The 19,945-nt window shown below is 46.8% G+C and overlaps 6 protein-coding genes and 1 non-coding gene across 7 annotated transcripts, besides 2 other annotated features; 4 read left to right on the top strand and 3 right to left on the bottom strand.

The window, feature by feature from the left end:
• Positions 1 to 348: 348 nt before the first annotated feature.
• TSTA_031720 (uncharacterized protein) lies at positions 349 to 1,593 on the top strand. Its single transcript, XM_002480300.1, has 2 exons — positions 349 to 1,229; positions 1,284 to 1,593. Exons 1-2 carry the CDS (start codon positions 406 to 408, stop codon positions 1,417 to 1,419), a joined length of 960 nt encoding a protein of 319 aa, XP_002480345.1. The 5' UTR covers positions 349 to 405; the 3' UTR covers positions 1,420 to 1,593.
• Positions 1,594 to 1,983: 390 nt separating this feature from the next.
• On the top strand, positions 1,984 to 7,138 carry TSTA_031710 (ABC multidrug transporter, putative). The gene is made up of 8 exons (XM_002480299.1): positions 1,984 to 2,255; positions 2,318 to 3,099; positions 3,157 to 4,892; positions 4,994 to 5,304; positions 5,400 to 5,563; positions 5,632 to 5,681; positions 5,762 to 6,158; positions 6,217 to 7,138. Exons 1-8 carry the CDS (start codon positions 2,061 to 2,063, stop codon positions 6,971 to 6,973), a joined length of 4,392 nt encoding a protein of 1,463 aa, XP_002480344.1. The 5' UTR covers positions 1,984 to 2,060; the 3' UTR covers positions 6,974 to 7,138.
• A 47-nt stretch (positions 7,139 to 7,185) lies between these two features.
• Positions 7,186 to 7,257, bottom strand: TSTA_031700. Its single transcript has one exon. It is a non-coding gene; the product is annotated as a tRNA-His (tRNA).
• A 277-nt stretch (positions 7,258 to 7,534) lies between these two features.
• Positions 7,535 to 11,232, top strand: TSTA_031690 (SNARE-dependent exocytosis protein (Sro7), putative). The gene is made up of 7 exons (XM_002480298.1): positions 7,535 to 7,671; positions 7,727 to 8,066; positions 8,128 to 9,714; positions 9,767 to 10,322; positions 10,388 to 10,509; positions 10,559 to 10,837; positions 10,914 to 11,232. Exons 1-7 carry the CDS (start codon positions 7,585 to 7,587, stop codon positions 10,937 to 10,939), a joined length of 2,997 nt encoding a protein of 998 aa, XP_002480343.1. The 5' UTR covers positions 7,535 to 7,584; the 3' UTR covers positions 10,940 to 11,232.
• A 283-nt stretch (positions 11,233 to 11,515) lies between these two features.
• On the bottom strand, positions 11,516 to 12,947 carry TSTA_031680 (histone chaperone ASF1, putative). The gene is made up of 4 exons (XM_002480297.1): positions 12,696 to 12,947; positions 12,591 to 12,630; positions 12,230 to 12,538; positions 11,516 to 12,173 (listed from the first exon to the last, which is right to left on the bottom strand). Exons 1-4 carry the CDS (start codon positions 12,802 to 12,804, stop codon positions 11,798 to 11,800), a joined length of 834 nt encoding a protein of 277 aa, XP_002480342.1. The 5' UTR covers positions 12,805 to 12,947; the 3' UTR covers positions 11,516 to 11,797.
• Positions 12,948 to 13,061: 114 nt separating this feature from the next.
• Positions 13,062 to 16,720, top strand: TSTA_031670 (CFIA complex component Rna14, putative). The gene is made up of 6 exons (XM_002480296.1): positions 13,062 to 13,271; positions 13,346 to 14,280; positions 14,337 to 14,768; positions 14,828 to 15,833; positions 15,884 to 16,585; positions 16,649 to 16,720. Exons 2-5 carry the CDS (start codon positions 13,399 to 13,401, stop codon positions 16,573 to 16,575), a joined length of 3,012 nt encoding a protein of 1,003 aa, XP_002480341.1. The 5' UTR covers positions 13,062 to 13,271; positions 13,346 to 13,398; the 3' UTR covers positions 16,576 to 16,585; positions 16,649 to 16,720.
• Positions 13,078 to 13,125: a microsatellite.
• Positions 13,755 to 13,817: a microsatellite.
• Positions 16,721 to 17,016: 296 nt separating the features above from the next.
• TSTA_031660 (uncharacterized protein) lies at positions 17,017 to 19,889 on the bottom strand (the record flags this gene model as incomplete). Its single annotated transcript, XM_002480295.1, has 2 exons — positions 17,017 to 19,696; positions 19,839 to 19,889. The coding sequence occupies 2 exons, from the start codon at positions 19,887 to 19,889 to the stop codon at positions 17,171 to 17,173; spliced, it is 2,577 nt and encodes an 858-aa protein (XP_002480340.1). The 3' UTR covers positions 17,017 to 17,170.
• Between the last annotated feature and the right edge of the window lie 56 nt (positions 19,890 to 19,945).

The following is a 19,945-nucleotide window of genomic DNA, read 5'->3' as shown; positions in this document are numbered from 1 at the left end:
TCTACACGATACAGCTCTCTTTTCTAATGTGCTTTGACATCTCGGTTCTGTGGGTCCGATTTCAGACCGATACAGTTTTCTGCAACTGCAAGATGTGACGTTATATAATATGAGTTATTTATTATTAGGGCTGGTCTCACCTACGGGAAGTCAATCGTCCCCCCAACTATCCTCAGGAGAAAGATCGACCAGTCTATCGCATCGCATGAGGTGGTTTCGGCCTTTGAGCATTCCTGGCATTAGATGATGATGTTTCCTGTCTAGCCCGGCATCTACACCCTCATCAGTTTGCGTGGTCCTATCTCACTCTAGCCTGGTGTGATGACGATGCGGTTGCCTTCACTGGAAGTTGTCGATGGCCATTCCCTTGGTAAAGCCTCACACGATGTCAGCTTCTCAGCTCATATGCTGATGGGATTCAGCGCGTCTGACAACTGTTTTCGGAACGTGGTGCAGCTATTATTCCCACCTACCGTCTATCTTCGCAGTACACGAATCCTTTCTTCGCGTGTTTATCGGGTTTATCATTTAAATCTGTCAAATGGGCATCAACTCGTCCTCCGAGCGTCCCCACCACCAGCTATACCGCTCCTTCGAAGAGAACGGGCTTCTCTTGAAACAGAAATGAGAGCCCTCACTATATTAGCCCCCATCAACAGTCCCTGCATACCAAGGCTATATCGACATATATCTCGTGACGCTTCTCCAAGCGTTTCATTGCTTGTCAGGCAATACATAGACGGCATTCCTCTGGCAGAAATGCAAGATCAACTATCTGCGAAGGATCTTAATGACGTTGATAGACAGCTCGGATCACTGATCAAGGCCGTTGGCCAACAGGTATCGACAGCCTTTGGACCGCTTAGCAAGGTAGCTGCAGGAACGGGGCACCGACATTGGCGTGAAGCATTTGTTACACTCTTCGAAGAAGTCCTTCGAGACGCAGAAGACATGTTCATCCATCTTCCATATCATCAGATACGGAGAGAAGTCTCTCGGTTGTCCGCTGTTCTTGACGAGGTTACCACTCCTAGATTAGTGGTCATGAATCTTGGCCGTCCATCAGAAGTGCTACTCGATCCCAGCACGAGGCAATTGTGTGGACTATTAGATTTTGGGAGTGCCTTGTGGGGCGATATTATGTTGGCAGAAATATTTGAATCACCCTCAGACGCCTTGCTCGCAGAGTTCGGGTCGTTTCCGCAATCCCGCTCTATCAGATCTCTGTTGTAAGCTTTTGTGTCTAATGACTACACTAAGTTTTCGCACTAACGAGTTTGCAGATACTCATGTTACAGACATGTCTACAAGATCACCGAGCTCTACTATCGGAACAGCAATAATGCGATAGAGATGGAGGTCCGCCGTAGGTTGACGGACCTTCTACAAACCCTGACAATGACAGAGTTGCCCTATTGATGTGATGTATGAATTCTGGGAGGGGAGTACGTCTCTTTTTGTCTTGTTTGTGCCATCAAGGTATGCTTCTCATAGTATCAGAATTTACTGCACTCGACTTTGGTGGTTTAGCTGGTCATTACACCTATGATCACGCCATAAGCCATCACAACCAATAAAATCTATATGGAATAGAATAGAAATGATTAATTTAGATTAAATTCAAGCTACAACCTTGGAATATATCAATTCGATGGTATTTTATTATCTATATAAGCAGGGTAACTGAATGCTTGTCTCTATTCAATGTTGCTGCCTGTCCTCAATGCTACCTAACTATCCGAAATCATTTTAGCTTAGCAGCTTTATCAACCCATTAAGCCAATCACATATATTTGCACAAAATATGATGTTGGGACTAACTAGCTAGATCAAAAAGCCGCACACATAGTCACATATAGTTTAATGCTGATAAAGGTGGTCACGTGGAGTGAGGTGGTATTCCAAGATACGATCATTATAGCTGCCTATATCTAATCCTACACTTCAAAAACATCGCATGCGGGAAGGACTAAAAGTTTCCATCTGCTGTGACTGGAATTGGTCTCGTCCACTACCGAGACAGCATCGCAATCATAGTCATCATCAACCGGGAATCCAAGATGCCATTCTTTCCAGGACAGGACGACTTACTCCAGCTGGATGAACAGCGATTTGACTTCAATATACAGTTCGAACAGTTATTCTTCTCGATCATACCATCTGTCGTGTTTATTGTCACATCGTTATGGCGGACCGCATCGCAGGCGCGAAAGCCCACTGTGGTGAATGCTCCAGTGTTTCAACTGATCAAATTGGTACGCTCCTAGCTATGCACACGATCGATAATACCGACAGCTCGCTGATCAATCTGTATTAGGGCGCAATTACAACATATTTTGGCCTTGATCTTTCACTCCTGATCCTGGTCGTTGTTGGCTCCTTTCAAGTCACGGCTATTTTTATAGCTTCCTCGGTCCTCAAGCTTGTGTCAACCCTTTTCATGATAGTGCTGAGCCTTGTTGATCACAGTAAAAGCCCAAGACCGTCTATGTTATTGAATAGCTACCTGTTCTTGACCCTTCTATTGGATGCAACCCAGGCAAGAACGTTCTTTCTATTATCAGGCGACAGACCCGAGCTCAGCTACAGTAGCATCTTCGCTGCGGCTATAGCCCTTAAAGTAGGAATATTGCTGTTAGAAGCCCAACGCAAGTCACAATGGGTGAATTGGGACGAAAAAGAGCACAGTCCGGAGGAGACAAGCGGGATCTTCTCTCTTGGTGTCTTCTTTTGGCTTAACAAGATCTTCTTAGATGGTTACAAGAAGATATTAGCTATAAAGGACCTGTACCCGCTTGATAGCTCTTTGAGCGCCGAATCACTGCACGAAAAGTTCTCGGAGAATATAGACTACACGAAACTAAAGGGCGACAAATTTGGTCTTCTGAAAGTGCTTATGCGCACGTTGAAAGTACCCCTTTTAGTCCCTATACCCCCACGCCTTGCGCTACTTGGGTTCACCTTCTCCCAACCATTCTACATTGAGAAGCTATTGGATTACCTAATGCAGTCTAAACCCGACGTTAATTTTGGGTATGGCTTCATCGGCGCCAGTGTACTAATTTACTTAGGAATTGCCGTTTCTACAGCTCTCTACTGGTATGCGGCAATTATCCCAGAAGAAATGTGAATTTTACCCTTCTAATCTACGTATAGGTACTTTCATCATCGAATGCGTGCCATGACAAGGTCGATCTTAGTCACTGAGATCTTCCAAAAGGCCATTAAAGCTCGAACCGGGTCTGGCGATGACAGCGCTGCGCTGACCTTAATGAGTACCGACATAGAGCGAATCGACATGGGCTTCAGAACCTTGCATGACATGTGGGCGAGCGTTATCCAGGCCGGCGTAGCTAGTTGGATGTTGTATAATCAACTTGGCGTGGTATTTGTCGCGCCAATGGGGGTCGTCACATTATGCTCCATCGGTTTGGCAATTCTCATGAAATTCACTGGTGACTCGCAAAGGGACTGGATGGCAGGAGTCCAGAAGCGGGTTGGTCTGACTGCTACAGTCATTGCTAACATGAAAAATTTGAAAATATCTGGCCTCTCTGGTGCAGTTGGTGACTTTGTGCAAAGGCTTCGTGTAGAAGAGCTAGCTTCAGCAACCCAATTCCGCCGAATACTCATCATTGCGGCTCTCTTCGGTTTCTTTCCAATGCTAATAAGTCCGCCGCTAACATTTGCATTTGCTCAACGGACATTGGATGTTTCGAGGATATTTACGAGTCTCTCTTGGCTTTTGCTGTTAACGAACCCGCTCTCTCAAATCTTCCAGTCAGTCCCGTCGCTTCTCTCGGGCCTAGCTTGTTTAGGCCGAATTCAGGAGTTTCTGGAGTGTGAAGATCGCCATGACTTCCGCGAAATTCTTGCTGATATTGGACGAAACTCGGGAATGGCCCCGGCAAATGTAATGGTCTCTTCTGCTTCCGAGCTAGAAAAATCGCACCCAGTTATCATAATAAATGGAGACTTTGGCTGGGAAGCAGATAAGCTCGTCCTACGAAACATAAATACCCAGTTGCCCAAGGCCTCCCTCACCATTGTCGTTGGACCAGTTGGTTCGGGAAAATCCACACTCTGCAAGGCACTACTCGGAGAAATTCCTTTCAGTGACGGTAATATTATATTGAGCAACAGATTTCGTCACGTTGGATTCTGTGACCAGACAGCATTCCTTTGGAACGGCTCTATCAGAGACAACATCGTGGGATTCTCCACATTCAACTACGAGAGATATGCGGAAGTTATCCAGGCTACATCCTTGGACTTTGACTTTGAGGCACTTCCACAGGGAGACAGAACGAATATTGGCTCTGATGGCATCACATTATCTGGAGGCCAGAAACAACGAGTTTCTCTCGCACGTGCCCTGTATTTGCAATCCGATCTTTTGGTTCTGGACGATGTCTTCAGCGGCTTAGATGCGGACACTGAGGAGCAAGTCTTCCGGCAAGTCTTCGGTTCAAATGGACTACTCAGGCGAAGGCGTTGCACCGTCGTGTTGTGCACCCATAGTATCAAGCACCTACCTGCGGCGGATTACATTATAGCACTAGGAGACGGCACCATTCTTGAACAAGGTAGCTATGACGAGTTAGTCGCCCGTCAAGGATATATTAAACGTCTAGGATTGAGCGGATCTCTTGACAGTAGTGCTTCATCCGATAAATCAACTTCCATGAAAGGCATTCGAGAAGTGAACTCACAACTACTTCGCACGACAACTATCAATATATCATCTTCTGAGCCTGACACCGATAGTTCACGGCAAGTTGGCGATAAAACGGTATACATACATTATTTCAAGAGCATGGGTTGGTTTCTGGCAGCATGTAGTCTGTTTTTGGCAGCTCTATGGGGTTTCTTCTCAACCTTCCCAAACATATGTGAGTAGAATATATATCCGCGCAGCAACTCCAGTCGATTCGAGGCCGGGTCCAAGGGAGGCCGCCTATCAGAGACACGACTAAACAACATCTTTCTGCAGGGCTCAAATACTGGTCTGATGACGCTTATTCGGAGCATCCAGCTCACACTTATGCCTACTACGCTGGGATATATGCTCTGTTTCAGATATGTGCCATGATATCGCTCTTCCTATTTGCCATCGCGATCATCATCGTCTCTGTGAGCAGAGCTGGTGCAAATCTCCATCAAGATGCTTTGCAAACACTCATCCGAGCTCCGCTACGCTTCTTCACAACCACAGATACTGGTGTCATCACCAATCTATTTTCACAGGACCTGAATCTTATAGATACAGAGCTGCCAAATGCTCTATTGAATACCATGTCCAGTGTACGTTTACTCCCATAAGCAAGCTGCAGTGATATTGCTTCTCCTCAGCCTTCAGAGACTGTTTGAATCAAGCTGTTTAATCTAACGTCCATCAGGTTTTTCAAGCAATCGGAGAAGCAGCCGTTATACTTACTTCGTCTCCGTACATGGCCATAAGCTACCCGTTCCTCGGTGCCCTACTTTATATCCTGCAGAAGTTCTATCTGAGGACTTCTAGACAGCTCAGGTTGCTAGATCTTGAGGCTAAAAGTCCTTTGTAGTATGTCAACCCGTCTCTGCTGTCAATTGGCCGTCGAGTGTTTTCCGAACTGATATATATCTCTCTAGCACTCATTTCCTCGACACTCTCAAGGGTATTGCAACTCTGAGGGCTTTCGGTGAGTAACATGCAATCCACGAATTTCATAACTGATAATCCTAGATATATGGTATGAAACTGACACTGTATATGCGCCAGGATTTCTTTCCGATGATATCCACAAAAACGTTCGACTAATCAACTCCAGCCAACGGCCCGCATACCTCCTCGTCATGATTCAGCAATGGCTGAACCTGGTTCTAGACCTTGTAGTCATGATAATGGCAGTGGTGCTGACAGCTCTTGCAGTTCGACTACACTCCAACTCCGGGTTTATCGGTGCTTCTCTAGTGACACTCATGAACTTCGGTGAGAATCTCTCAGGCATTGTCATATTCTACACCAGATTAGAGACTTCTATTGGCGCGGTAACCAGACTGAAGGCGTTCAACGAAAACGTGAAGCCGGAGGACAGGGATGAAGAGGATATTGTTCCTCCTGAACAGTGGCCGCAAAATGGTTTAATAGAATTGAAGGGGGTTTCTGCGAGTTACGAGTAAGAATTCATCTGCACAAATGACACATTATTCGGAAGAAGCTAACATCTTTAGTAGTGGGGAGGAACAAGTCAATAGTACACCCAACTTAGCCCTCCGCAAAGTTAACCTGAGGATCAACTCAGGGGAGAAAGTGGCCATCTGTGGCCGTACTGGCAGTGGCAAGTCCAGCCTCATCGCCCTGCTGCTCAAGCTCCTGGACCCGGTCTCGGAAACTGCAGAGCATGCAGTTATTGATGGTATCCCGCTCCGTCGCATCTCTCGATCTGCGTTACGGCAGCGTATAATAGCAGTACCACAAGAAGCCGTGTTCTTGCCGGACGGCTCAACATTTAGGACTAATCTAGACCCGCTCGACGCTTCCACGGCAGAAGAGTGCCAGAATGTCCTCGCGGCTGTAGATATGTGGCGTTTCGTCCAGGAACGGGGTGGCCTAGATGCAGCAATGAGTGCAGGAAGTTTAAGCGCGGGACAACGGCAACTAATGTCCCTTGGACGTGCGTTACTGAGACGACGTACCCGGGCGCGGAGCTTAGGGTTCAATGCCGACTTCTCAGAGAGCGGTATCCTGCTATTGGACGAGGTGAGCTCGAGTGTTGACCACGAGACAGAGCGTGTTATGCAGGAGATTATCAGAACCGAGTTTAAGGCATACACGGTTGTAGCTGTTAGCCATCGCCTGGATATGATCATGGACTTTGACAGAGTCGTTGTCATGGACACGGGCGAGGTTGTGGAAGTAGGAAACCCGGTCAAGTTGGCAGAGAAGGAGGGGACCAGATTCGGGGAGCTCGTGAGAGCAGGGGCTAAATAACTAGGAACGTATAATGTGTGGAAATACGACTTCACTCCGAAATGAACCTGTTTCCGACTGCATCGTTGCCATTAGGTCGCCTCATATGAGTATCAGCTCATTAGAATAGTAACTCCAAGACCTTCGAGAGTACTTTCAGGGAAAGTCAGCAACGAATGAACGAGACAAAAAAAGAAAAAAATTGAAGAATATCGAGAAGAAATATACTCAGTTGCCCAGACCATGAATCGAACATGGCTCACATCGGCCACAACGATGTATCATAACCACTAGACCATCTGGGCTGTTGCGATGTGGCTCCACCGTCTTAGCGCTCTTATTTTTGAAGAGGAAATTTTTATGTGCTGAGAAGCCCTAATCAATCTTATCGAGAGTTAATCTTCGGTGGTTAGCCGCTAGTTTATCTGCTAGACTATATCGGGGTAAGCACCTCTCGGCTTCCCGGAGATGGGACTACGTCACCCCGCTCCTTGTTCGATAACTTCAATTTGTTGCTTTCGATCCTCATGTAGCGACCTTGATACCATTCTGATATAGGGATCTGCAGAGGAATAATTTATTGGCGATAAGATTGATACTAGCGGCGCCTAGCTCTTTCGAGACTGCCCTCAATGGCTCACTTCCTACGCGGCAAGCAGGCAGGCATCCAGAAGGATCTCTCCGAGAGCCTATCGCCTACACTCTTCACACTCGATGAGGTTTGTTATTATCAATAACGGATTCTTACTCTCAATTCTGACCGTGGTGAAATAGTATACCCGATATGGCATTAACTCCCGCATCTCCGCCATCGCCTACGATCCCGTCCAGTCCCTGCTGGCAGTTGGAACCAGTGATACACAGTTTGGAAGCGGACAAATCTACGTCTTTGGCCAACGGCGGGTTTCCGTCATTTTTAGTCTACCGCGCAAAGCGTCTGCAAAGTTTTTACACTTCTGCGCTGATAAGCTCGTCAGCGTTGATTCCAAGAGTGAGCTTTCTATCTTCTCATTAGAGACGAAGAAGACACTGGTTTCATATGCCCCCCCAAGCCATGTATCTGCGGTAGCGGTTGATCCTAGTATTGATTACGTGGTTCTCGGCCTTCAAAATGGTATGCTCCTCGTGACGAAACTTGATTCTGTGATGCTTACCTTTATTTCGATTGTTTGCAGGGGAGATAATTGCCTACGATATGGACAGAGAATGCCTTACACCATTCAGACTACCGAACTTATGGCTCGAAAAGAATCCCCGGGTGAGGATGGCTCCTGTCGTATCTTTAGCCTTTGCACCGCGGGATATTGGAAAACTGTTGATTGGTTATCCGGAAGGAGCAGTCATATTTTCCATTAAACAGAATATTCCTCAGAACTTCTTCGAATACGAAATTCCTGCAGGTGCTCCTGGTGGTGACTCGGACCCAACTCTATCTCGTATCCCACGGAAACCCAAATTGACCCAAGCCTTGTGGCATCCCACAAACACTTTCATTCTTACGGTACACGAAGATACGAGCTTAGTCTTTTGGGATGCAAAAGATGGACGCCGGGTCATGGCACGAACTATCGAGGACGTCAACATCGACAAACCAGGATCTCGCGCAGAGAATCCAACTTCTCCCCGTGGTACTTGCAGTGTCAAGGACCCGATCTTTCAGGTCGCCTGGTGCGCCAAGGAGAATCCAGATAATACAGGGTTGTTGATTGCGGGCGGCCATCCATCCAACGAGAGGCAGAAAGGACTCACATTTCTAGATCTAGGGCCCACTCCTGTTTATCAGACCTCCTCGTGGCAAATATTGTCCAGCTACTTTGAAAATCCTAAGGGTCGTTTCACTCTACAAACTCCACCTGGGGCGGAGGTTGTCGACTTCTGTTTAATACCCCGTGCTTCCCCGTTCTTCGGCGGTGCTCAAGATCCAATCGCTGTTATTGCTCTTCTATCTACAGGCGAAATTGTGACTCTCAGTTTCCCCAATGGACACCCGATTTCTCCAACAAATATGCTGCATATATCATTATCATTCGTACATCCTTTCGTTACCAAAGCGATTTTGACACCTGTTAGCCGGAACAATTGGCTTGGACTGAAGGAAAAGAGGGGTCAAGGCCCGAAATTCCTTATGGGAGGTGCTGAGGGCAAGAAAGCTCTGAAACGATTTGAAGACCGCAATATTGCTGTCACTGCACATGCAGATGGAGTTGTGCGACTATGGGATGCAGGGCACGATGACGAGATTGAGAACGGGGATGTCATTCAAGTCGATCTTACGCGTGCTATCGCACGCAACGTTAACACTCAGGTCTCTCAAATGTCATTCTCCGGTGCATCTGGCGAGCTATCCGTGGGCCTTCGCAGTGGAGAAGTAGTCATTTTCCGCTGGGGTAAAAACCAGCATGCCGGACACGAACAGGCCCCAGGTGCGAACGCGGGACCAGGCAAAATCACAAACATAATTCACCGAACCGATCCAAATTTGAGGGATGGATTACTCCCGCTCATTCTTTTAGAGATGCAAAACGGACCTGTGACGGCTCTCAAGCATAGCGATGTTGGATTTGTCTGTGCCGGCTTCGAGGAAGGTCAACTGGTGTTCATCGATCTGCGTGGCCCAGCGATTATCCACAATGCTGACATCCGTAACTTCCTCAAGGCAAGTAATAGGCGCGGGAGCATTCGTAAGAGCCGCACGGGGGACAGTGCTCCTTTAGAGTGGCCAACTAGCATTGAATTTGGCGTTTTGACACTAGATGGTGAAGGTAAGCATGCTTGTTGTCAGCCAAAATAGCTGTATGCTAACGAGAGGTTTAGATTATTCAAGTATTTGCTGCTTCGTCGGCACAAACCGTGGAAACCTTGCTACATTTAAGATATTGCCATCGAATAGTGGCACATATTCTGTGTCATTTGTTGGCTTTACTACTCTCGACGATACAGTTATTGGAATCTTCCCAATCAACGCTGATTCTGGGGAACTTGCGTTAGCAACCCAAATGGCTGTTTCGGGTCTTCGAAATGGTGCCAAAATCAACGGGGTGGTCATCGCAGTAACCTCATCGGATTGCAGGGTTTTCAAACCGGCAACCAGCAAAGGTGCTTCTAAGTCATGGGGTGATTTTCTCTGCGACTCCGCCGGCTTTGTAAAGACAGAAGGTCGAGGCTACAGCCTTGTTGGCTTGTTCGGAGACGGCAATGTTCGCGCCTATTCAATTCCAGGTCTGAAAGAAATTGGTTGTACCACAATTAGTAATATCTTGGATGTGCAGCGCTTCTCAGAGGCAATGATTTCTCCTTCTGGGGATGTCATTGGCTGGACTGGGCCATCAGAAGTTGCAATTGTCAATGTCTGGGGTTCTGGTACTCCTATGTGCGTTTCTCTTTCTCTCCGAGAGGCTTCTATTAGTGAAAGTCTGAAACCTAACAGTCTCTTAGTCTACCTCCAGATGATAAGCTTTTCAATCCAGATGCCATGCTTCCTCCCAGACCTACGATATCCAACTTCCAATGGATATCCGGTACCCAATACGTGTCACCCGCAGACATGGACCTACTAAGTAAGTACTCTTGTTTTTCGGTTATAAAAATTCTAACATGTTATATTAGTCGGTGGACCTGACCGCCCAATGTCAAAACGAATGATGGAGCAAATGAAGTATGAGGAACTCGAACGCCGCAAAGAAGGACGACAAGGACGCTCTGTCCCTCCGTCTTCTAAAGATGATGAAGGCTACTGGGCATACATGCAACGCCAGGTTCAAGAAAGAACAGAGCGGCTTGGAATCATGGGCGACAGCATGGATAGACTTGAAGAGAACAGTAGTAATTGGGCAAATGATGTTAGCAATTTCGTCTCGAAGCAAAAACGAAAAGCTGTTCTTGGTGGTAAGTGCTCTATATATCATCTCATTTTTCTTATTCCGTACTTTAATGCGCCGATATTGACGACTCATCTTTACAGCACTGGGATCAAAATTCGGGTTCTAGTACGATCAATTCTACCCCCATATTGTTTCTTATCCCCACAATACTGTATATGATACCCATGAAATTTTATTATGACCTTACAGATTTGACCCAGCACTGGAATAAGGATCTCCTGAGGACCCTATGCCATTCTCAGTATCTTCATGCTATTCCAAGGTTCCAAGGTTTGTAAGATGTTTCGCCATAATTATTTTCACATCCTCGCCTCTTTATACACGATATTTATATACCTAGATAGTATCTACCTTTGAAGCACGGTATGTAAGTAGACCATCGAACCTAGCAACGGTCAATTTAGTTTTACAAATAACCGACGAGTCCTACGAAGTAAGGGGGACTTTGATATCTTAGAAAGGTCGGGATACCTAGGAATCTTTTCCTAACAACCTTCAAGGGTATTGAGGTCAGAAACGACCTCGGGATCATACATATTTGGCGAATTACTGAGCTCTCGATCATTTATCTATTTCTACATATGGATTGAATGGCATGGATGGTTCGTAGCTTAGATATTTCTTTTCGGTGTTAGAATGAGCGCATTCTTGAGGGTAAATCTAAATATCAAATCGAGGGGTGCAATGGGCTAGGGGCTAATTTACTTTGTTTTTTGACGAATAAGAGTGCTGTGGTAGTTTGCGCATGCAATAAAGCAACAAAGCGGTTTTGAGTTCGTTATAGAAAGATCGTCATTATCAGATACGGAAGACATGCAATCGTTATAATCAGGTAAAGTAGATGTAGAGAGCCTGTATCCCACGGGTTGAGCCACTCGTAAAACTGAAACTCCACGGGTATTTGTTTGTGTGCGTGATCCAGATATTTGTTAAAATTAAGTCGACGATGATGGTCAAGGCGAGTTTAATGGACCATCACTTCAGGCTGGGATTGAGGCCGGGCGGATCCAGGATTGGCGTCGTCGGCCATTTCGACATCATCGTCACCGTCACCAGCGTCCTCCTCATCAAGGTCTTCCTCCTCGCTCTCACTGCTTTCGGCCTCCAGATCCTCACTGGCGGCATCTGAGGCGTCATCATCTTCAGCCGCAGCAGTAGCAGCGCTGGTGCCTTCCATTTCATGGTCCTCGCCATCTTGGTGTTCAACTTCCTCCAATTCCTTGATCAATGCATTCTCCAATTCAACCTCCTCGGCACCATATGCGGCACCATCGTCATCCAATTGGTCGGCCTCTGGTTGCTCAGGAGGATATTCGGCAGGAGCAGATTCTTCCGAGTCCCTATAGTTATATCTCAGTCAGATATGTCCACTGTTAATGGCAAAGTGAAAGCATACCACTTGATGGCAAATCGAGTTACGCGAGGTTTCTCAGCGAGCACGTTGCGACGCACACGCTCAATAATAGGTTTTGATGGAGGATCCGCATTGAGCTCTTCTGAATCATATTCGTTGTTCACGTAATAACCGACTCGCACGAATTCTCGACCGTCGTAGCTACATGTGAGGAGAATCACGGTAACACCGAGGATCTCAGTCTGGGGAATGCGCTTGAGATCTGGAGGGTCGGCCTCGAATATGAACTTATTGACACCAACTGGAATTGGGCCGACTAGTAAAGAGTCGAGTTCTTGGTCGTGTTCGGATCTGAAGAGACTGTTAGTGCGTGACTTGTCAGTGTGGAGGGCAAATAGCATACGAAGTGGCGGATCCGACATAAGTGAGTTTCCACTCGAGATCTGAAATATACATTAGCAATCGTAACTGGAGAAGTTTTTTTGGAGGTAGCGCTGTATCTTTTTACCTTTCTGTAGCTGCTCCAAGCACTCGAAGGTGATTTCGAACTCGTATGGATCGGAGAAAGCGGCGGGGTTATTCAAGACCTTGACACCGAGGAGTGACACGACCGACATGGTGGATGTGTTGTATGTTGTTTAAAAGCTTTGATGAAATTGAGAGTGATATTTCAAAGAGAAGGTGTGAAGAGCAATAAACAGTAAGGTGAGTGGAGTTGTATAATCTATGAGGCAGGCGCTTCTTAAATAGAAAATCGATCAATCAAAGAGACGCGCCCACACCGCGTCTCTCCTTGCATTTCGCGCTATTGACCCGTCAGTATCACGTGACTAATTAACGACAGAAAAAGCTTGGAGAAACATCATCTAAGACTGCCCAACCTGCAACATAACAACAGCAACAACAGCAACAACACAGCAAAAACAACAACAACAACAGGCCATAACGATCGCCTTGGTTACAATTACTTACCCTCGTATTTCTCTAGCGATACTTATCCCTTTTTTACTTTGGAATTTGTGCCAACATCGCATCTGCTAGATCACCCCACTAGCTACAACCATCAATCCACATTACATTCCTGGTGCGGTTCTTCTGCTAATCGATCACATTTGAAGCAGCTCACAAGCATTACTGACGATTATTATTGATGCTTAGTGTTAGTTGTTGATTCCCCGTTTCGTTCCTCGAGTGCGCGCGGCGCTCAGATCATGGCCGAGGAAGACGCCGAGCAGGCGTTTTTCCAGACGCAAGCCATGAGCAATGAGTATGATCCTGCCGGAGTGGCACAAGATGTCCAAGGCACAGAATCAGAGGATGACTATGATCCATCGAATACATTGCATGATGAGTACTCAGTTACAGTAGCAGAACCTAATCCAAATGGCGCCGAAAGCAATGATGCTTCTTCCGCTACTCAGTCTATCCCTCATGATTCTTATCAGCCTGAAGAAGTTGACACTACACAAACTTCCCAAGCTCCGTCCAGACGTGACTCGCAAACCTCTGTATTAGCGCCTTCATCTACTGTGCATGTACAGCCGAAGACCAAGACCATAGGCGGCTTTGTTGTTGATGATGATGATGAAGATGAGGAACAGAATGAGGGAGAGGATGAGGATAAGGATGAGGCAGAGTATGAGCCACCAGGAGTCTTGGAAACTATTGAACATGGTGGACATATTTCTGCAGGCGCTTCTGAGCAGCTTCCTTATTCTGACAAAAATGCAAATGAAACTATTTCTACATCTGGTGTATCAATACAACCCCTTGTGCCTGATATGGCCACTTCCAAAGATGTTTCTAATAATCCCGTTTCTTCCTATTCTGCTCACAATCTGTACATTGAAGCGATGTATGGAGGCATTACTGATAGCAATGCACCAACTCCCATTCCCTTGGCAGCGGATTCTGCGGCATCTCGGAATCGCCTGCCTCATGATCGCATTGGATTGTTGGAGGATAGAATCAAAGAAGATCCTCGTGGAGATATACGCGCATGGATCGAACTGATAGCCGAACACCGAAGTCGTAACAGACTTGACAATGCGCGAGAAGTGTACGAGCGGTTTCTCAAAGTCTTCCCATCTTCTGTAAGACGTTTTTTATCTTAACATGACATGAACTGAGCTGACTGGTGCTTTCGCAGGCTGAGCAATGGGTGGCATATATCAAGATGGAATCCGAGAATAATGAGTTGCAACGCCTTGAGCAGATCTTTAACCGTACATTGCTAAACATTCCCAATGTGCAACTATGGACTGTATACCTGGACTACATACGCCGAAGACATCCTCTGACCACAGACACATCCGGTCAAGCAAGACGAACTATCACATCTGCCTATGACCTGGCTCTTACTCATGTCGGATTGGATAGGGATGCAGCCTCGTTGTGGTTGGATTATGTTGAGTTTATAAAGACAGGACCCGGTGTCGTTGGTGGCACGAATTGGCAGGACCAGCAAAAGATGGATTTACTACGCAAGGCCTATCAAAGGGCTATCTGTGTACCCACTCATTCTCTGAATACCCTCTGGAAGGAGTACGATCAGTTCGAGATGGGGTTGAACAAACTCACGGTAACATACTCTTTGTTTTCAAGCGTACTATGAATGCACTAATAAAAATATTCTACTAGGGACGCAAATTCTTGCAAGAGCGGTCACCTGCATACATGACAGCTAGAAGCTCTTATACTGAATTGCAGAATTTAACTCGAGATCTTGATCGTACAACTCTTCCCCAAATGCCTCCAGCTCCTGGATTTGCGGGGGAGGCCGAGTTTCAATATCAAGTCGGACTATGGCGTCGATGGATCAATTGGGAGAAAGGAGACCCTCTCGTTCTGAAGGAAGAGGACATATCTGCGTACAGAAACAGAGTGCTATACGCCTACAAGCAAGCATTAATGGCACTGCGATTCGTGCCGGATATATGGTTTGAAGCTGCAGACTTTTGTTTTCAGAACGGCATGGACTCCGAAGGAAATGACTTTCTCAACCAAGGCATTGAGGCGAACCCAGAAAGTTGCTTGCTCGCCTTCAAGCGTGCTGATAGATTGGAAATTGAATCAGAACCGGAACAAGATCTTCAAAAAAGGGGCGCTAAAGTTAGAGAAGTTTTTGACAAACTCTTGGATGCTCTGTACGCTCTCAATAGCAAGGCCCGTGAGCGAGAAGAGCAAGACATTGCCAGAATCAAAGAGCAGTTTGCCAACGAGTCCGACGATTATCATCCTGTCGCTGACGATGAAGATGAGGCGGAGCGGTCACAAGAAGCTCAAGCAAAAGAGGCAGCAAAGAAGAGTCAAATAGATGCAATGCGCAAGGCGCACGCGACACAAATCACCATGACCTCCAAGTTGATCTCTTTCGCTTGGATAGCTTTGATGCGTGCAATGCGCCGTATTCAGGGCAAGGGTAAACCGGGGGAACTTGCTGGCTCTCGGCAGGTTTTTGCTGAAGCTCGCAAGCGTGGTCGTATTACGAGTGACGTTTACATAGCTAGTGCCTTGATTGAATACCATTGCTATAAAGATCCGGCTGCAACGAGGATTTTTGAACGTGGTGCCAGGTTGTTTCCGGATGATGAGAATTTTGCGCTTGAGTATTTGAAGCATCTTTTTGATATCAACGATGTGACGAGTAAGTTATTTGTCTCATGCTGTGAATACTATCAGCACTAACAATTATAGATGCTCGTGCTGTCTTTGAAATGACCATCAGAAGACTGGCTAGCAAACCAGAAAACGTAGTCAAGACCAAACCTATCTTTACCTTTCTACATGACTACGAGTCTCGATATGGCGACTTGGGTCAAGTCATCAACCTGGAAAACCGCATGCGCGAGCTTTTCCCCGACGATCCTACGCTTTCCCAATTCGCTCATCGCCACACATCTGCCAACTTCGATCCAATTGCGGCACAGCCAGTCATCTCATTATCACAAGTCCGTCCTCGATCAATGACCTCGCTCGACCAACAGCAACAACAGCAGACCTCACTTCAAGGGACACCTACGCGTTATCTCGATGTACCTCCCACCGGCTCACCCAAACGACCCTTCCCATTAGACGATTTCGAAGATGAAAATAGACCTCGAAAATTCGCCCGTGCCGAATCCCCCCTGAAGGGTATCCCAGCCCGTCGACCAGATCAATTAAAACGACCCACCACTGGCCAGGTGAATGGCGGCGGTCAATACCGTCCACAACCTTCAGCAGCTCCTTTACCGCGTGACGTTGTTCATCTTTTGAGCATTATCCCTCCTGCTTCCGCATACAACGCTGGACGGTTTTCGGCAGAGAAGTTGGTGGATTTGATTCGTAAGATAGATATTCCATCTTCTACTTCGCAACTTCGACATCCTGCTGGGATGGGGTATTAGTCATACAGTGGTAAGTCTTTTCTCTAAAGTCACGCTTCGATATCAAGAATGAAACTGATATTCAGTTCTATAGGTAATTTTCGTAACCGTTTTTGGAGCCATTTCACATCTCACATCTTGCATTTCTATAATAAGCCTTGTATTATGTCTGCAACATTGAACTGGAAAAAGCCCTGTATCATTATGAACCAATTTCCTTTTTAATTGATAAACGAAAACTCCGGTTTTGTGTATTTGGATATCCGTATTAGTCTCTGCGCTTGCTGTTGCTGTAGCTTCTAAATGATACAGTTGAATTTCAACCGAAGCTGGTGCTACTGGATTGCAACATGAAGGGACGGATTTATCTGATCCTCATCAGCGATATTGCGTCTTAATTAGTATTGGACGGTATTAATTTGCTTCAACTAGAAACGCCTGCCCCGATCTTCGGTATCAATATCCACGATACTGCATGTGCCCGAATAAAAGAAGAAATGCCCCGTCTCATCCAGGAATAAAGACCACCACATCCCAGGATACGCCACGAAAAGCAATACATGATTAATAAAGCGAAGCGAAATGTTTTCCTTTCGAAATAAGAGCATTGTAGAGATCACACCATTTCATCGTTATCAATACTGTAAGCCACCCCGTCACCTTGAGGGTCTTGGATGACCTGCTGCAAGATGGTTGGCATGGAAGTAGAAGCGGTGGATGTCGAAACACGCGTTGCCGAGTGTTTTGGACGCCCACCAGGCCACAAGCCGAAGAAACCATTTTGTGTTCCCTGATGCTCAGAACCGCCAATTGGAGGATCGGTGAGATATGAAGCAGAGGACGACGACCATTGGATGTCTGAAAGCTGACTATCGTCAACGTACCCATCCCACATGCCACACAATTGAGCGATTAAGCGTAGAAAGGCGACTAGGATAGTAATTATCGGGGTTAGGATACTTGAAATATGTGACCAGCGCCAGAGCATTGTTGGCAGCACAAATGGGAATTGCGGAGCGTCCGGTTGTAGACAATAGCCATCACAGACTTCAGCGACAGTAGGATGGCAGTAAATATCGCACATGATACTCTCAGTGAGATACCAACAACCAAAATAGATCATCACCCAGCCTAGGAATGTCGGGCGTAGGCGCTGAGTGCTGCTCTCCCGTTTCCAGAGACGAGGGATCGGAATGGCAAGGTAAACACGTCCATCGCAGTGCGCATGTTTAGCGTTCCCACAGGTTTCGCAGAGTTTTTCGCTTACGTCCGGGAGTATAACCTTGCCGTTTCCTGGTACGATGGCATGCTCAATCACGTTGAGACCCGTTCGCGCATCCTGTATACTATGGATGATCGACTGTAGCTTCGATCCCAGACGATCTAGTGATTTCGTATACCTGTCGCCACTTTGACTCTGGGTTGTGTCAGCTCTTTTTGCATCAAGCTCCTTTTCCAATTCTTCTTCTTTCAACTTTGCGAACGTAGACGATACTTTCGCGTCTGTCCCATCCATCAGTCCCTCTAAAGAGGCTATTGTATCATCACCCAATGATAAAGGGTTGCCATTAGATTTCGCATCCTCAATGAAAGTCTCTAGGGCGCTCTTCGGTAATTTCGGTTTGACGAGTTCTGGCTTTGGCTCCTTCTTACTGTCGATGTTAAGTGACTTTTCAGTCAACACATTGGGCTTTGAAGGAGCTTGTTGTGTGCTAGGTTTGGTCGTAATTTTATCTTCTGATTCCTTCTTGGATGAGTCCTCAGCAATTGGGGTTTGTGATTCTCTCTTTGGCGCAATCGTCGTGGAGTTTGGAGCTGCCTTGCTCGGAGAATTGATTTCTTCCGTGTTATCTTTGTTATTCTCCCTCTTTCGAACAGTCATCGGCGTATCAACCCAAGCCCCTATTACAACAGGTGTTTTCTGCGGGAGAGGAGTCTCCTCTGGCCTTTGCTGTGCGGGTGTACTCTGTTGTGGGGGACTCTCAGTGCGGGCCAACTTGCGGAGTAGCTCTCGAGAATCACTTCGTAATTTCTGAGATGGATCTCTGGATGTTGACTTATAGATCGTGATCGGCGTGTTTGAAATGCTGTCGCCTGTTAAGCCATTTCTACCCAGTGATCGCGATCTGGAACGAGAAGTGTTGTGAAGACCGTCTGATGGTGGAGCTCCCAGACGAGACCTCTCCGATCTGGATGCGAATTCTTGGCTCGTCTTTCGATCAAACCGTGAAGGTGACTTGTCACTGAGACGAGGTGAACGGCTTCTTGACTCAATCCTGGACCCTCTTTCTCTCGCAGTGCTGCGTCCAGATGCGTCAGCACGAGGGGTATCGCCTGTGATGGAGGTCAGCCATCGTCGATGACTACTCGATTTGTTTCCCCAGGTTTTGGGCACATTTAACCCAAGACGAAGGCCATCCTCTTCTCCACCAACGTCTTGACTTGCTTCCTCTGCTCGGGGATCCGAATCGCGTCGTTGTAACCCTTCTGCTCTCGACCCAACTTTTGCTCTGCTAAATACCGGCGATTGACTAGAAGTTACACGACTTAAACGTTCCTCGTCGCGTTTATATGTTGATAGTTTTCCCCGCACATAGTCATCCGTAGCATCGTCCAGGTAGCTAAAACCTGGGTCCAAGTTTGCTTCCGTCTGAGTGTGTTGAGTGTTCATAGGTCCAGGAGAATCGCGCCTCCTCCGCTCTCCGGAGCTTTTTCGAGATAATCCATTCCCGAGGTAGTCTTGGTCATCCTCTGAAACCAAATCCGCCAAGTCGTCCGCATCGTTGATTCTCTGGTACGTTTCTAGTATTTCGGCTGGCGGGGGGCTTGTGACTTCTGCGTAGGGGGATGGCAGGGTATAACTTCGCTGATGTCGGCGTATTGGACTTGTTGTACGGTCAATTGCTGTTGGAGGTGGGGCGCCATCGTTCGAGTCCATGGCGATTGTTCGCGATGTGGCTTCGAACGCGTCTTTCAATGTTCTCGTCAGTCGAAAGTTACTGCGAGATCGCGGCCCATCTTTGTCGGCTGTGGTAGGTTTTCGAGAATATTTTCGTTCAGAGGGATACGCGCGGGTAAGATCAAGGTCGAAGTTCAGGTGCGCCCTTTGAAGGTGTGGAGAAAGAGCACCCTGCTGTAGTTGCTGTTTGTTGTCCCAGCGCCGAGAGGAACCACGATGTGTGATGTGATCTGATAAGGACATGGCTGAAAGAATATAACCAAAACAAACATAGTTATTATAATAACTCAGCAATTCCTGCACATATTCCAGCTATCAAACATACCCCTTGCACAGATATAAAGTAACTGCTGCTCATAGTGTTCAGCAGAGTCATGGTTCCTGCAAATCTATGATGTTTTTGTCAGTCAAAAGGCACCTACCCCAATTAGG

Source organism: Talaromyces stipitatus, genomic scaffold (assembly GCF_000003125.1).
Source record: "Talaromyces stipitatus ATCC 10500 scf_1105507295541 genomic scaffold, whole genome shotgun sequence".
Classification (NCBI taxonomy): domain Eukaryota; kingdom Fungi; phylum Ascomycota; class Eurotiomycetes; order Eurotiales; family Trichocomaceae; genus Talaromyces; species Talaromyces stipitatus.
The sequence above is the reverse complement of the archived record's forward strand: the minus strand, read 5'-3'. Positions and strand labels throughout refer to the sequence as shown.

Excerpts from the sequence above, each read along its gene's own strand:
- TSTA_031680 (XM_002480297.1), bottom strand. The coding sequence starts at position 12,804 with ATGTCGGTCGTGTCACTCCTCGGTGTCAAGGTCTTGAATAACCCCGCC. Across the intron at positions 12,631-12,695 it reads CTTGGAGCAGCTACAGAAAG|ATCTCGAGTGGAAACTCACT; the intron begins GTAAAAAGATAC and ends TGTATATTTCAG. Across the intron at positions 12,539-12,590 it reads TATGTCGGATCCGCCACTTC|ATCCGAACACGACCAAGAAC; the intron begins GTATGCTATTTG and ends CAGTCTCTTCAG.
- TSTA_031690 (XM_002480298.1), top strand. The coding sequence starts at position 7,585 with ATGGCTCACTTCCTACGCGGCAAGCAGGCAGGCATCCAGAAGGATCTC. Across the intron at positions 10,510-10,558 it reads CGCAGACATGGACCTACTAA|TCGGTGGACCTGACCGCCCA; the intron begins GTAAGTACTCTT and ends ATGTTATATTAG. Across the intron at positions 10,838-10,913 it reads ACGAAAAGCTGTTCTTGGTG|CACTGGGATCAAAATTCGGG; the intron begins GTAAGTGCTCTA and ends TCATCTTTACAG.
- TSTA_031670 (XM_002480296.1), top strand. The coding sequence starts at position 13,399 with ATGGCCGAGGAAGACGCCGAGCAGGCGTTTTTCCAGACGCAAGCCATG. Across the intron at positions 14,769-14,827 it reads TGGGGTTGAACAAACTCACG|GGACGCAAATTCTTGCAAGA; the intron begins GTAACATACTCT and ends ATATTCTACTAG. Across the intron at positions 15,834-15,883 it reads TGATATCAACGATGTGACGA|ATGCTCGTGCTGTCTTTGAA; the intron begins GTAAGTTATTTG and ends TAACAATTATAG.
- TSTA_031720 (XM_002480300.1), top strand. The coding sequence starts at position 406 with ATGCTGATGGGATTCAGCGCGTCTGACAACTGTTTTCGGAACGTGGTG. Across the intron at positions 1,230-1,283 it reads CGCTCTATCAGATCTCTGTT|ATACTCATGTTACAGACATG; the intron begins GTAAGCTTTTGT and ends ACGAGTTTGCAG.
- TSTA_031710 (XM_002480299.1), top strand. The coding sequence starts at position 2,061 with ATGCCATTCTTTCCAGGACAGGACGACTTACTCCAGCTGGATGAACAG. Across the intron at positions 2,256-2,317 it reads TGTTTCAACTGATCAAATTG|GGCGCAATTACAACATATTT; the intron begins GTACGCTCCTAG and ends AATCTGTATTAG. Across the intron at positions 4,893-4,993 it reads CTCAACCTTCCCAAACATAT|GGCTCAAATACTGGTCTGAT; the intron begins GTGAGTAGAATA and ends ATCTTTCTGCAG.